We start from the raw sequence: 14,561 nt of genomic DNA on the forward strand, positions 1-14,561 counted from the left end.
AAAGCTCAGTGCTGGCTGTACCTCTCTCCATGCAAAATTTAAGAGAAAGTACATGCCTTTACCTGCCAACCAATTCAACTTAGCCTGCTTGCCAAACATTAGCTCAACATCTTACTAACATGATCTAGTATAGTCCTCCACGGGATACTAGATTATTTGTCTCTCCTTGATTTTGCCCTGAAAGGAACACCCTAACCTGCTTCACACTAACATTAAAGGTAACTTAGGCAGTGGAAGAAGCTAAGAGACAACAAAGTGATGTTCTGGTGGAAATATTGGCTCCTAAGCCAGGCACAAACTGCTGCAAGAAAGAGGAGCATAAGACCCAAGACCAGTACAAATCCTTTAGATTTGTACCTGTATTCTGCACTGCCTCTTGTTTTACAACAGCTGGGCTGCAAAGGGACTGATGGAACAGAAACAGCTTAAGCAAGATTGCAGCAAAACAGTCAGCGTAGATGGCACTATCCAGCAGCTGTGAGGACAGCACATCTAAGAGCCACTGTTGTTATAGTGGAGTAAGAGCTCTTACTTCAAGTAACTGCACAACAAATTCTGCATTACGAAGGTTTGGTTTTTTAATAAATATTTAAACAGGATGATATGTTAAAACTTTATCCAAAATGACATTTTGATGCTAACTACATTGGCTTTGCTAAGAGAGTTATATATCAAACGCTATGCTAAGTATTCTAACAAAAACATTGAAAAGCAAGTGCTGCTTTCAGACATGCAAAACAAACTACTGCTGAAGAGCTGGAATGTCATCTTTCAGAAAGTGATAATCCTTGAGACACATCCAGAACAGTGAGAAAACTTACATGTACTCTGGAGGCTCAATCAAAAGGTTTCATTGAGAAAGCAATGACACTTTTTAAAGCAATGTTAATTTAGAAGAAAGCAGAGTAACCATCCCAGCTACGTAGATGCTTATGTAGTTCTCAAAGGAACTGTAACAGAAACCTGGAAACAGCTGAATTTTAGCTCTCAACTCACCCTCTTTAACACACAGAACGTATCTAATGGGACTTCTTTTAGAGTCTAAGAAACTCAAGATATTCTGCATAACAAAATACATTAAAAAACCCACTTTCCTCAAAAGAGAAAGATATATTATATCCCTCAATTCTAAACAAAACAGAGGTGAAAGGAACTGTTTAACATACTAAAAATTAGATGCCTAGCCAAATTCTGTTTAAACATTAAAGTGCACTATTTAACTACCACCTCAACTGGAAATATTTCATTCATTCAGTACTTTAAAAATATATCACCTTCTTAAATTTTTCTCAAGTATGTACTCAATATTTGTTTTTTTTTCCAACAACCTCAAGCAGGTCTTCAGGTTAAACTTAACAAGAAATTCTAGGCAGTTCAAATCATTTCTATTAAGTAATCTTCTGCACGAGTCCTGGTTTGATTTAAGAAACCACCTGACACATACTCTTATCTTCCTAGTTTTCTTTACTGCTAATAACACAAATCCTACAGAGCAGGAAGGCCTCTTCCTTCCCTAGGCACAGCAGCAATTGCTAAAATGGGTTTTTGCTAACTGTGCTGACGCTCATCAGAGAACTTTCAGGATTGCTTACCCAGAGCTCCAGAACTGCAGCTGAATACAGAAGTGAATTTGTTGTTTGCATTTCTAGATACACATACACATGCCTCTGCTACAGCCACCCAGAGAGCGAGGCTAGGCTTCCACTTCCGTGATAGGGAATGCCTATACCATGGCATACCCATTCCCCCCCACCAATCACAGCATCCATTCGTTGCTGAAAGTCTGAGGATATGGAACATTTAACACAGGCTTCCTTTATCCATAAGTTAGTCCCCAAAGTTAAACAGGTGTTAATATAAACAAACCAACCCCAAAGAGCTTAAAAAGTATTCAGACTAAAAATTCTTTCCCCTTCTCAAATCTGCAACTGACACTCTTTTGGCTCCAGTTACACAGTGTTTCCAGAGCTCTAGTCACTATAGCCACTGACTGACCTGACAGAGCTTGAGATTCTAATGCAAAAGCATAAAATACTGGTCAGTAGGCCTGATCCTCAATTGCTGCAGCACGGTACAGTCAAGCAAACTCCATGGACACTTTGTGTCCTAAAAACTACGTTCTGCCTTAAGTCTATTACTATAACAAAATTTCTCAAATATTTTAACTTGTTCAGTATTATGTACTGTTTGACAAAGATTAAGGAGCTCGACTTGGCTTTCTAATGAACAATAATGGTGTTAATACTGACTGATAACTCAATATGCTGCCAGAAAATCAACACACGAACATATAACTAATAACTACTTTCATCCAGCTAACACAAAGAACAGAAGCTAAAGGATACAGATGGGGCAAAAACAGAGGTTGTGCACAGCTGCACTGATCACAAAACACACAGAAAGAATGCCCCCTACCAAACAATATTAAGGATTGGGGAAGGTCAGAGGTGCCAGATGCCCCTTTTCTCCACTCAAATCCATGTATCCAGATGCACGTTTTTAGTTTAAAGTACTTCACAGCTCTGCTTTTTTTTTTTAAACCATATCTCTAAGGAAGTAATAGTTCACAACAGCAGAAAAGGGGTGGTCAGAATTAGAGCAAGAGACTGGCATCTACATACTTGTGTAAAAGGAATATTATAGAAAAAAGAAAATAATACTTCTGCCCGAAATCCTTCCCAACTTTGACCTTCTCCAGCTGACTGCTGATGACTTAGGAGTCCTAAACACCTAAACAGTATATGATGGGGTAAGATCCAAACACACATTTTAGAGTTCTTCCCTACAGTAAAGGCTGCCAAAGACCTGAAAATATGTATGCTGTATATCTACACTTATACTTCTTTTATTTGAAGACAAATATAATCCCTTGTAGAATTCAAGTACTTCAAGATGGAGAATTAATAGAGGAATTCATTAAAAAGTTGATAGTCTTGTAAGCATTTTATGCCAGTTTAGATTTGCAAAATGTACTGTTCCCACAAAGCCTTTTTGTTACATAATTTTGCATTGATTTCAAATGCCTTTCTTAGACTATGGTATTAATTTCTCTGATTGCATTAACATAAAGGCTCAAGTTATCCTTGACCAATTGGAACACACAACTAAATGCAAATGCTTTATAGCTGTAGTTTTTCAGACCTTTCACCCATAGCATTGCAGACTAAGTAAAAAAAAAAAAAAGGTCTAAAGAAGAAAAGACTAAAGTTAAAACTTAATTTGCATCCAAAACTCTTAACAAATATAATCTAGAAATGTGTTTTCCTTGAGTTTTTGAGCACCTAGACTTTAACTCTCAATTTCAGCTGTTTCTTTCTGCGGTCTTACCTCTATAACAACACTTAACTGGTGTACCCATGAGAATGCATGTTTAGAAACCTCCCAGGCAAATTCACCCTGCATCTGGTATGCTGGCTGGTGTAAGAGGAGAAAAACCACACAGAGCCAACATACGAAGAGGTGATTTTACACACTCCCTCCACATCTGCAGAATTACTTGAACAATTGAACAGATAAAAAATATAGCTTGGCTGAACTGTAGTAAGTGCTGGAAATCCCAAACTCCTATAAACACGAATGAAGGTGAACACTGCTGCAGAGAAACCTGAAGACACTTGAGTATATGAAGAACTAAAAAAAAAAGTATAAGCAAATCAGGTAGTGCAAGAAAACTGTATTCTTAAAAAAAACAACAACCTTATGAATAATATAAAGATTTATGCTATCTACAAATAGAACAAAGATCTAGTAACAGCATCTTAATTAATACCCTACTTTTAGATGAGGAGGAAATGGTGGGCAAATTCAGGTAGACAGCTGGTAAAAGTTCACAGATAGTTCCTTCAACCCAGCTTAGGGTGATGCTTAGATGTTTCTTTTGAAAGAATGGACGCAGAGACTACATCAGAACAGGGGGATCACAGCCAGAACTATCTTGTAGCTTTAATGCCAACTGATAGCAAGCTGTGCAGAGTTCTCAGTAAGCTTCCACTGAAAAGTAACTGCATCTATCCCAGTTCACTAAAAGCAAAAAAGAGAAGTCTTGCTCAGTGGTTTCTGTCGTCAAATTATCCTTGTAATCCAAAGAACTGAAGTGTTTTAAAGACAGAAGTCATATAACCTCTTTTTAGCCATCCCCTTGAGAATGAGATGAATCATACCCTTGAAGGTACCATCTTTCCATGTGATTATAAAAAGCTCCAGATGAGTAGCTCAAATGCAGCTGTTGAAAACGAATGTCCAAAACTCAGATGAGACAAATCTCTGCTGTTAACATTTCTGAATTCATGTAAACATTTCCAGTTTCATATTGGGTATGTCTGGTCTAGTGTTCCTTCTACTTAGGATATCTGCAGCATTGCTGGAAGATTTCACTTTTGTTCAGATAAAATGGCAACAGGACCAGATGTACACCTGGCTACCTTACTCTACAGTAATGATACTGCAGCTGACCTCCCGATTACTGACTGAAAGCTTCTATCACAGATAACTGGACAAATCCAAATGGAAGAGTCCTTATGTATATAAAGAAGGAGCGCACTTTGTTTAAAAATTGCTTTTCTGAACTGTAAAAGGACTACAGTCATTTATTGACAGGAAAGGCAACCAGCATGAGGTCTGACAGAAAAGATGCAGAAAGCTGCATGTCCTAATGATTTAGATCAGGCACGTCCAACCTGCACGCCGCATGTGGCCCCACAAGATCATGAACTTAAACATTATTATGTGATTTTTAGTCATATTTTTCATGAGATGATTGTGTGTAGCACGAGCACAGACTGCAAAGCAACACTGTGCAGGGGAGGGCACAGGGCAGTGCCAATTCTTCCTCGCGTCTACCATATACACTCAGTGAAATCAAAACCCACATATGTTACATGTGCCTGTGCCACTTGGTAAGTAAAATGGAGTGACTGCTGATAATATTCCGACCTACATACACGTGTGCTTGCCTGTGAAGACATACGATTTTTGTTATTAAGTGGACATGTAAGATGTTTTAAATTATCAGGACAAAATGCTAAAAAGATCTTAGGTTTTGCAAAATGAAAAGTTCAAATGGCTGTGAGCCTCGAAGAGTGACTTAAAGTAGTAGTGAAGTGGCAGAGTCATCATTAAGGCCACATTCAAGCTGCTGGTGTATCAGAAGCAATAACCACATTTTGAAGACGAATCATTTATCCAAAAACTTAAGTCCAGTATAGGCTTTTATCTAAGAAAAGGCAGTCCTGTTTCCAGAGCAACAGGTTTAAATCCACATTTATGTGCAGAGAGAGGAATAACACTCTTTTCAGTGCATACATTCAGAAGTTTTGTCCATCTTTTGAAGTTGTGAAGAACCTGGTAAACCACCTCTGCTGCAGCGACTGTACAATTTCCAAGTACTGAGTAAACAGACTACTTCAAACTTGATGGAGGAACTTAAGCAGCTTCAATCGACTTCTTTAAATACTGCTGAGGCAGCAGTACAGAATGCCAGACAACTAAGAGATCCAAGAATTCTCCATTAATAAGTACTGCGAGCCTCTAGAACTTGCTCTAGTTATGCATTTCTATTTTCCTTCATATATTTATCTGTCTTTTGCATCATAGAAAATTTATAATCAAGAGGTAGCAAAAGATGATGCTGGACTCTGTCAAAGACTGATAAAAAACTGAAGTATCTGAACACAGGGAGATTGGAGGTGGAAGAGAATGGAAGAGGTGAAGCTCTAACCACAAATGGTGATCTTCCACAGAACACTTAAGGCTGATATTTCACAAGTGATTTTAAAAACGTCTTCTAAAGGGGCAATTTATTCCAGCTTGGAAGGGTGACTTATCAAATGGACAGGGCCATAGTTGATTTAAGCAATACAAAAAGCTGTAATATCCAGAGATTAGACCAGATAGGAAATCCCTGTATTCCCCAAAACATCTAGATGGTGACGGGTTCCAAATTGTACCATGTGAAAAACTGCCTGTCAACTCTGGCAAACCTTTCCTGCTAGACTTTAATGGAAGTGAAAGCATAATCTAGCCTGAGAAAAGGGTCAACTGCAGAAGTTTCTTATATTGTTCGGAGTGAAAATATCAAAAGTAAACAGCTAAAGCACCACATGAAGGATCCAAATCAACTGCACTAGAAAAGGTCAATGCTACACCTCAAAGTCGTATTTCCTCCCTAAACCCTGCGTAATGCTGAGAAGTTACTTGAATGGTAGTAAACTGCATGAGGAGCTTTGAGCTCCTGTATGGTGCAATCCCAGAGAATGCAAGCTGTGTGCTGCTTAGAAGCACCACCATTCCTGCTGGATGATTATGGCAAGTTTTACCAGAGCAGACAATCTACAGACAACTGTCAAGCAGTAGACATTTAATAGTGGAAGCTGTCTGCTGCAAAGAGGTCCAGAATACTCTGACTTAAGCAAGTTCCAGAGATTCTCTTATTAACATAATTTTAAAAGTTACTGCCCCTACGTATTTGACTTTTTCACATGAAAAATCTGGTGCTTGCTCAAAATATGGCTTTCTTCTCAGTAAAATACAAGAGCAATTCCTGAAAACTATAATTTGAAAATAGATATCCTTGTTTCTCTCGCTGGGGGAGAATAAGCAGAGGTGATTTCTACAGTTACATCATCCAAATAAAGATACATCACTACAAAAATCCTATGTCACCATAACTGTGTAAAAAAAACGAGTACTGAAACACCCTATCAAACAAATTATATCAAGAAAAGGTACTGGGGCAGAAGTTTAATTTCTCAACTCTGGCTGCAGTTAGGTACATCTGAGAAGCACCTGCCTTCTCCTCCCCTCCCTTTAAGTTCCTGAGGGCAACAGGAAAAAAAAGCAATTTAGGGGCCATCAGAAACTCAGGAAGCAAAAAGGATACCTTAAATATCTGAAGATAAATAACTTATCAAAACAAAGTCTATTCTGACATCTTGAAGTACCTGAAGGTTAAATTACTATCTGCTCCTGCCAAGAAAATCTAAAGGTGCTTATCAATTGTGCTTCTAAAGACTGTCAGCAACTTATAGTTCTCACTGTCAATTTTATAAGGCATTTTAAATACATACCTTGAGACCATTTTAATTTAGAGCAACTTAGGTGGGGGGGAGGCTGGAAGAGAGAAAAAACTATGAAATGGTGCTCTGTACTTCACTCCACTCCATGAGGTAGGAGAGAAGTAATGAGGGGAGTATCATTTAAGAGGCTATAAAAGTAATGATCCACTTTTTAATAATCTGTTACCTTGTGGTTTATGCTGTACAATTCATACTACCTTTCCACACCTACATTTCTCCAGTCTGCTCTGAAGTAGAATTGGTATTTTAGAATAGAATCACTGCACATAACGTCCAACTAAACATGCTAAAGTCCTTATTGGAAGACCATTAACTGCACAGGTATGCTTACAGTTCTCACCTATCGAAATTCCACTAGAAAGGGTGGAGCTTTCTGCCTGCCCTCTCGATGGGACATGAGGCTCCATGACGCTGTCGTCCAGTAGGTGCCTTGGTCCTGCGTTAGGGAATGTTGCGCTTTTGAATTCAGCTGTATTCATCTTGTGTATGAAACTGGGAAAATAGAAAAAGAAAACTTGCATCATCTCTGATATATTTCAAAAGATGCTGCTTTTAACATCCTGAAGGACAACACGCAGCGTGTTCCAAATGCCTGACAAAAAATCACGGCTCAAGTCATAAACTGCTGCAAATAGACTTTTAGATGAGTGGCGCAAGGAGCTGCACCAGCACATAAGTGACATGACAGGGCACAAACATTATTACCTGAAGGAACTGCTCATGTCAAAACTACACAGCACTGTTCGAGCAAAGAGAAAATTAGAAGGCCTTGAATTATTTTCAATATCATAAGGTCTCATCGTCTTAATGTAACACTCACATGATTCAACTTTAGAATTTCATTCTAGCCTCATATGAGCACCCAGCAACTAAACTTGCAGAATAAGAAAGTTAAAGATGAATTGCAGAAAAGTTAACTTCTTGCATTTTGAAAAAAATAAGGGAAGCAATGAGATAATTATCAAAACATCAGATGTACAACTAAACAGATACATGAAACTCATACCACCAGTATGCAAAGTCATAAAAATCTACAAAGGAGCTCTCTCACTATAAGAATAGAAATAAGAATTATTTCAGTTTTAATTTTAAAGAGTTAGATCAACTCAGTGGCATTTCATTAAGTGATAGTCCCGTCAGTTAGAAAAGACTATTTTGACTAATTTACTAGCTATTATTCTAGCAGACACATAGGCTACCTCGTTTAACTAATTATCAGTTGTGGCTCTAGCAGTATTGTTTCAAATTTGAGCTCTTGGCACGAACTGGTGTCCAAGTGAAATACTGCGTACAAACCACACCATTTTAAAACAAAGCCTTTATACTGAAAGATAATACATCACAAAGCCCAGGATTTTCAGGTTAAATAAGATGCTGACTTGTATCCCAGGCTGTGACACTTCCTATGCCCATGTGGAATCAAGTTCCGAGGTGAAGGGGGTGTTGGTGGCAGCAAGGCTCCTTCAGCTGCAGCATTTTTCCGTCCACTTTGTGGCGACGCTCCAACTTCGGAAGCTGGGAACAAAGACGACATTACTTCCAAGTAATCTTAGCATTATTATCAGAGATACTTCTAAGAAAACTGTGGACAAGCCTCAAAAAACTTTCAAAACTCGGCTAGTAAGACATGCCCCATAACAAAGCTTATTGGTGTACTCCTACTGATGTTTGAAAACAAATATTTTAGTGTTTATTGTTAGCATGGGATTAAAGATTATTTCACCTACTGACAAGTATTCCCCCAGTCCTAAAAGGCACCTCCATTATCCACGCTGACATTACACAGGTCCCACTCATCTTCACAAACTTGTGCCTTCGACTAATTTCTCAGAATGTAAAAGTAATGTACATGTTTGGAAGCAGAGTCTTCCATGAAGTTTAGATGAAGGCTTTTCTGTCTAGACCCCAAATGACACTAACAAGCTACTGCTAAAATACAAACAAGAACCTATAAAACTGACCCAGTTTCTCAATAAACTCTCTCTTTACAGATCAATCTAGAATTTTCATTACCAACATACAGAGTTAACACTTCATGCTTCTTTATTAGCCACACAACTGCAACTCAAAACAATCAATTTGGCAGCATGAAGTCTTCTCACAGGTACTGAGCACTTACCTACTAAATCTTCTCTGGAAGCAGCAGAGTGGGGGGTGCTGGTACCTGGTTCTATCTTTAACGAAAGCCTGCATCAAAGAACAACTAAAAATTAGCAGGAAACAGAGGTGTGCAAAAGGAAGAGTTATATATATATATATATATATATATATATAAAAAAGTTTACAATTGAAAGTTTCTTGGTTTTGTCATTGCAAGAAACAATACGATGTCAACATACATCTTGCAGTTATGTTTAGCATACATTATTTCCAAACATCCTTTCCTGTTTCATGTGGAAAAATGACTGCAGCAGGGCTCTGGGATTAGAAAACAACATGCCAAGGCATAATGTAGTACATGAACCTATCGCTTTGGCTCATATAGACCAGAACAAGCAATACCACGTTGAAGGAGGACTAAAGCCAACAGCAAAACTTCGGCTACAGCAAAGCGCTGCAGATTTGGACTTGATCATCTTTAAGGTCTTTTCAAACCTGAGCAATTCTATGATTCTAACTGTGCAACTGCTCCCTGCCTGGGAACAAATCTTTATTTTCACCATACCTCAGATTCTGTTTTTGCTATGAAGTGGGCCAACTCACTTGTCTTTACTGTTATGGAAGCCAAAATCCTTTGGCATTTCATGAAATGTATTATCAACTTGCTTGCATTGATAATTCAAGCTTTTTCTACAGCAGGCCCTTTTAAATGCTATTTTCAATAGCACTGTAAAGGAGGCAGACTCTATAAATATCTAACATCTCGTTTGCACAATTTGCAGAACTATAATCTTTGAAATTAGTAAGCACGGAAAAGCATCTCTTTATTTTTAGGGAGGGTTACGTTTGAAGTTTGACAGTTCCTCTCCCTCCCATCACCAGACTGCTTAGCAATGATTGATTACAATTCTAAAGTTCAATTTTCTTAAATAAAATCCTCTGAGTAAGAAAAAACATGGACTCGAGTCACAGGGACTGTTCTTTAGTTTCAGCCTTTTTGCAGACACTTCAGGAGGTAAGAAGTAAAACAGTTACTCAGAGTAACAGCGGCTCTTCAACATACCCTCCTCTCACACAGAAAACTTTTAGACTGGAGACATACACAGCCCACAGGTGTAAAAAGTCTACTCAGACTTTCTGAACAGCAGTCATGTTTCTGTACTGCTTGGCATTGTCTCAGTCTCCCTGCTATCAACATTTGGGTTGTACAGGGTGAAGAGGCTGTAGCTCCTTCAGCAATTCCCATCAGTACATACTCCTGCCTAGGGAAGAAGGAAGGTGGAATCCGAATTCATGAAAAGAATCTGCCAATAAGAATCAGACACTGCAGTTCAACTTGAGGGTTTATTTTAAATTGCAAGGCTTGACCACAAAGCTTTACTCTGTGATAAGTAAGAAACACTTTCTAAATCAGGCCATAGAATATTTCAGTGGAAAAAATAAGGCTGGATACTTGCACAAAAATGCACATAGCTCCAGAGAACAACTCACAAATCTTAAAGGATTAAACACATGAAAGGAAGTTAGGTGATTAAACTCCTGCCAACCATCCTTTGACATAAACTTAAGGGTCCCTATATACTGCCTTTCAGTAAATCCATGTTAGATCCATAAACATTTTACCATTTAATAGATTGTTATTTTAGAAAAGATCATCTGTCCCTTTAGCAAGCACGCCCCCTCACCACGCAGCTACACAAGCAACTGATTCAGCACAACTAGGGTGACAAACTTCCTGGGCAGGCAGGATGGGAATGGGTGGGGAACCTCCTCAAGCAGATCAGCCAGTAGCAAACAGAAACCTTCTTCATATGTAACAGATCTGCTGCGGGTTGCTTCCTATCCTCGGGGCTTGTTCCTGTTTGCCAGAGATTTCCAACCCCTAGTTTTGCTGGATGCCAAATCACTTAATATAGTAATAATCTTTTCATTAAGAAATTGGACGCCTCTGTCTAAGGTGGTATACTTCTTGGGAGGGGCGGCCAGATGCACAACGCCTCGATTCTCAAAAATCAAGTGTTTACATTTGGCACTGTGTAACCCAATCCAAGGATAAAAATAAAAAAATGGGAATTTATAAAAGTGAAAGCCTTCAGTAAGAAGTTGGGACTGGGATGCATAGATTAGTGTGTCATTTTTCATCAGAACAAAGTATCTCCATTCTGCTCAGTCAGCAAGATGAACCCCGTGAAAGAGGGTTAGGTGTGAGCCGCTAGCATGGGTTCTTCATTAATGAACACTCAGAGGACTGTAGATTAATTACAGTCAGACACAGAAAAGGAAGAAACTGTGCCATCCAGCTTGCTGAGAATTATCCCATCTTACCAGAGGACCCTGCTGTAACCTCACGACTTGCAACAGATGCTCTGGGAGCAATTGCCTGCTGTAAGCAGAATTTTAGAAGTGACATGTTTTATGTTCTAAAGTTCTTTTGTCGTGAATTACAGTCAGTTACAGCATTTCATACTTACTTGTAATTGTCATCTTCTACAAACTTTTGTAGTTCTTCTATGTACTGAACTGAATTTAGATATTTCTGGACGTGAGGCAACAGAGGAATATCTGGAGAACAGATGACATTCATTATCACTGTACTGTTCAATAAGCAAAGTTCTTTTCCAGAAAGCGTTTAAACAGAATCAGATCGCTTACCTCTTCATGTGAGACAGAGGTACAAACTACAGTCCCTATTGCTGCTGAATTTTGTAGTCCTTCAAATTCTCATGCATCGAGTTTACATTCCCTACTTTCATAAACCAAGTATGTTTCCCTGTAGAGCACTTTGAGCTGCTCTGCTTATCAGATTAAGTGGAAGGGAGATGTGGGAGAGAAGCCCTGGCCAAACTGAAGTCTCAAACCTGTAGGACTCTATCTGCGGGCTCCTTCACAGACCACATTCTCATTATATTGAGCTTTCAGTGGAGCCACAATCCTGTGCTAATATCACATTCCACCATCACAAATGCAGCTTTACAACTTCACTAGAAATTGAAGAGAGGGACTGTGAGGGAGACCACCTTTGAAGAAACAATACTTACCTGATGCACGAACAGCACTCTAAGTGTCCAAAAGACAAGCTCTACACATTTTTATTATCTCCAGTAAAAGAAATACTCCAAAAGCAATCTTACTGTTTTTAGAAATCATCATAAAGTTATGGAACACAGAGATATAAGTCATAATATACGTACCAGAAAAACTACTATTAATGCAATGTATTCCACATTTTTCTTCAGAAAGTACGTACTGCAAACGTGTGTGATTTAAGAAAAAGGGAATTTTAATCCTTCTTCTCACACTGATGCTCTATCATAACTAACAATATAAGAATACACTTCTACGCTTTTGAACTGAGAGGGCAAAGGAGAGTGATGATGGCATACAAAGGGGTTATGCCTTGCTTGCATAGTACTACAGAAGACAAACATCAAGCTTTTGAGGTTGCTCTTTAACACCATAATATTCACGTGCAAGCTCACCATATTCACAGGACTGTTGTAAATCTGAGATAATTCGTAGGATGTTGTTCATTAAGTTTGTTCTTTGCTCACTTTCCAGAATGCTCCCCGTCGATGGGTATGCAGAATCAATGTACGTCAAGTCTGACAGATAAATACCTGAGCAAGATTAGAATGAAAGATTTCTTTAGTGTCTCACACTTATCAGAAAAAGTCACAAAGAATATTTTAAAGAATTTTTGCTTTCATTGACAAATTACCTCAGTAGGTTATTTTGGATATGCAAGTCTTTGGCAAGATCTACGAGAGCCTTCAGACCTCAAAGTGAAACAGTAAGAATGCCTGGACTTCCAAGAAGTCACATCACCAAACATCCCCTGCCTGGGATTGACTCTATGCTCTGCTCCATGACCTAATCCTTAGTTTTGGTACCACTATTTGTAGATGCCAGGGGTACAGGCACATGGTTTGCTGGCACAGTCCAGATGACAAGTCTCAGCGGGACAGAAAGGATCCTTTTTCTCCTGCATCGTGCCAGGCATGTACTAGCTGACTGCCTTGAACAGTGACAGCATCTTTCTAAATTTAGAAGTAATTACAAGAGCACACACAGCTACTCATGAACCTATTCTTCTGCCACGCTCCCAGCAAGGAATTCCCCTTGACAAATATGAAGTAATCACATCATGTTAAAATACCTGATTAAGTTTATTAAGGATTTTTAGGAAGTCTACTACTTAATTCCTCCAACTCAGCAAAAAAAAGCAACAGAAGGAAAAAACATCTCATCTACAACTCCTCAACTGGAATGAAAACCTCACACAACTTGCAACATGGGAAAAGTTAACTAGGCAATAAGGGCGCGCATCGAAACACAGTACGAATTGTGCAGTTTATATTCACTGTAACTGCTAAGAGCCAACCTTATTTTCAGATCTTCAAGTCTTGTGTCTTTTTTCTTCCTCACCAGCACAGTAATCTCACCATTCTTTCACCCCTTGATTATGCATAAGCCCTCCTCCTTATAAGCTCATGTTACTGATACACTGCTTATTTTGCTTATTTTAATTCTCCACCTCTAGAATTTCACCTAAAGCCTAACCTCTCTCAGCCCAATTAAATGAAACACCCTGACCAACTAATCCTGCCATTAAAAAGCAACTGTGCTTCTACATCTTTCACAATACAGAAATCCTACAAGACGGTTAAAGTATCTAAACTTGGAGATATTATTGGAGAAACTTGTTTTGGTCATAGGGAATTTTTAGAAGTATATTTTGCTTCACGCTCAGACTTTTATAACCAGAATCATAACAAAAAGCGTGGCTTTACAGGTGGAAGGCTGTTAGTACAATCTCACTAGAACAGCAGTTGTGTTTGTATAGCAGCTAACCAGTACAGCCCTCCAATGTGAGCTGGGAAACTCTGGGCATCACTCCAAAATCAACACATACATGCGCGTGTGCGCACACACACAGAAACAAATTAAAATACCTGTGGTTGAAAGGTGACATATAAAAAAGTGAATTAAAAGGTATTACACATGACCTGATCTAATACTAAAATTCTCTGTTTTCCATTCTGCTAAAATCAGCTTAGTTAAAAAAAAAAAAAAAAGAATAATCTGAAAGATCAGAGATTCTCATTTACATTGCTATGTTATCCTGACTGCAGGAACTACATTGAGCTCAGCCTTGTTAAGCAACATCCAAGTAGGCCTTAAAAAGCCCAAACCTACTCAACCTTTTGTAAAATAAATAAAAATCAATCACGCCTACTAATTGTGATTAAAGAAATTCCCTGTGAACAAGCACCTGCAGTATCACACATGAGTTTAGAAGCCAGTTGTACAATTCCCTTTCTAAATGGGTTGAGCAATTCAGTGGGGATTTTTCTTGCAGCTCCATCAAGAGCTTTCCTGTAGAGAGCT

General features: G+C 38.7%; 1 protein-coding gene across 41 annotated transcripts in view; it reads right to left on the reverse strand.

Moving 5' to 3' along the window:
* Positions 1-14,561, reverse strand: part of RALGPS2 (Ral GEF with PH domain and SH3 binding motif 2) — a 149,617-nt gene that overhangs the window by 18,634 nt on the left and 116,422 nt on the right. For all 41 annotated transcript variants that reach the window (XM_046944389.1, XM_046944400.1, XM_046944387.1 and 38 more), the window contains 5 exons: positions 12,653-12,790; positions 11,645-11,735; positions 9,193-9,260; positions 8,453-8,588; positions 7,414-7,565 (listed from right to left, as the gene is read on the reverse strand). In XM_046944389.1, coding sequence (XP_046800345.1) covers positions 7,414-7,565; positions 8,453-8,588; positions 9,193-9,260; positions 11,645-11,735; positions 12,653-12,790 — 585 coding nt within the window. The remainder of the gene's footprint in view (positions 1-7,413; positions 7,566-8,452; positions 8,589-9,192; positions 9,261-11,644; positions 11,736-12,652; positions 12,791-14,561) is intronic.

Source organism: Gallus gallus, chromosome 8, assembly GCF_016699485.2.
Source record: "Gallus gallus isolate bGalGal1 chromosome 8, bGalGal1.mat.broiler.GRCg7b, whole genome shotgun sequence".
In the NCBI taxonomy this organism is placed as follows: Eukaryota; Metazoa; Chordata; class Aves; order Galliformes; family Phasianidae; genus Gallus; species Gallus gallus.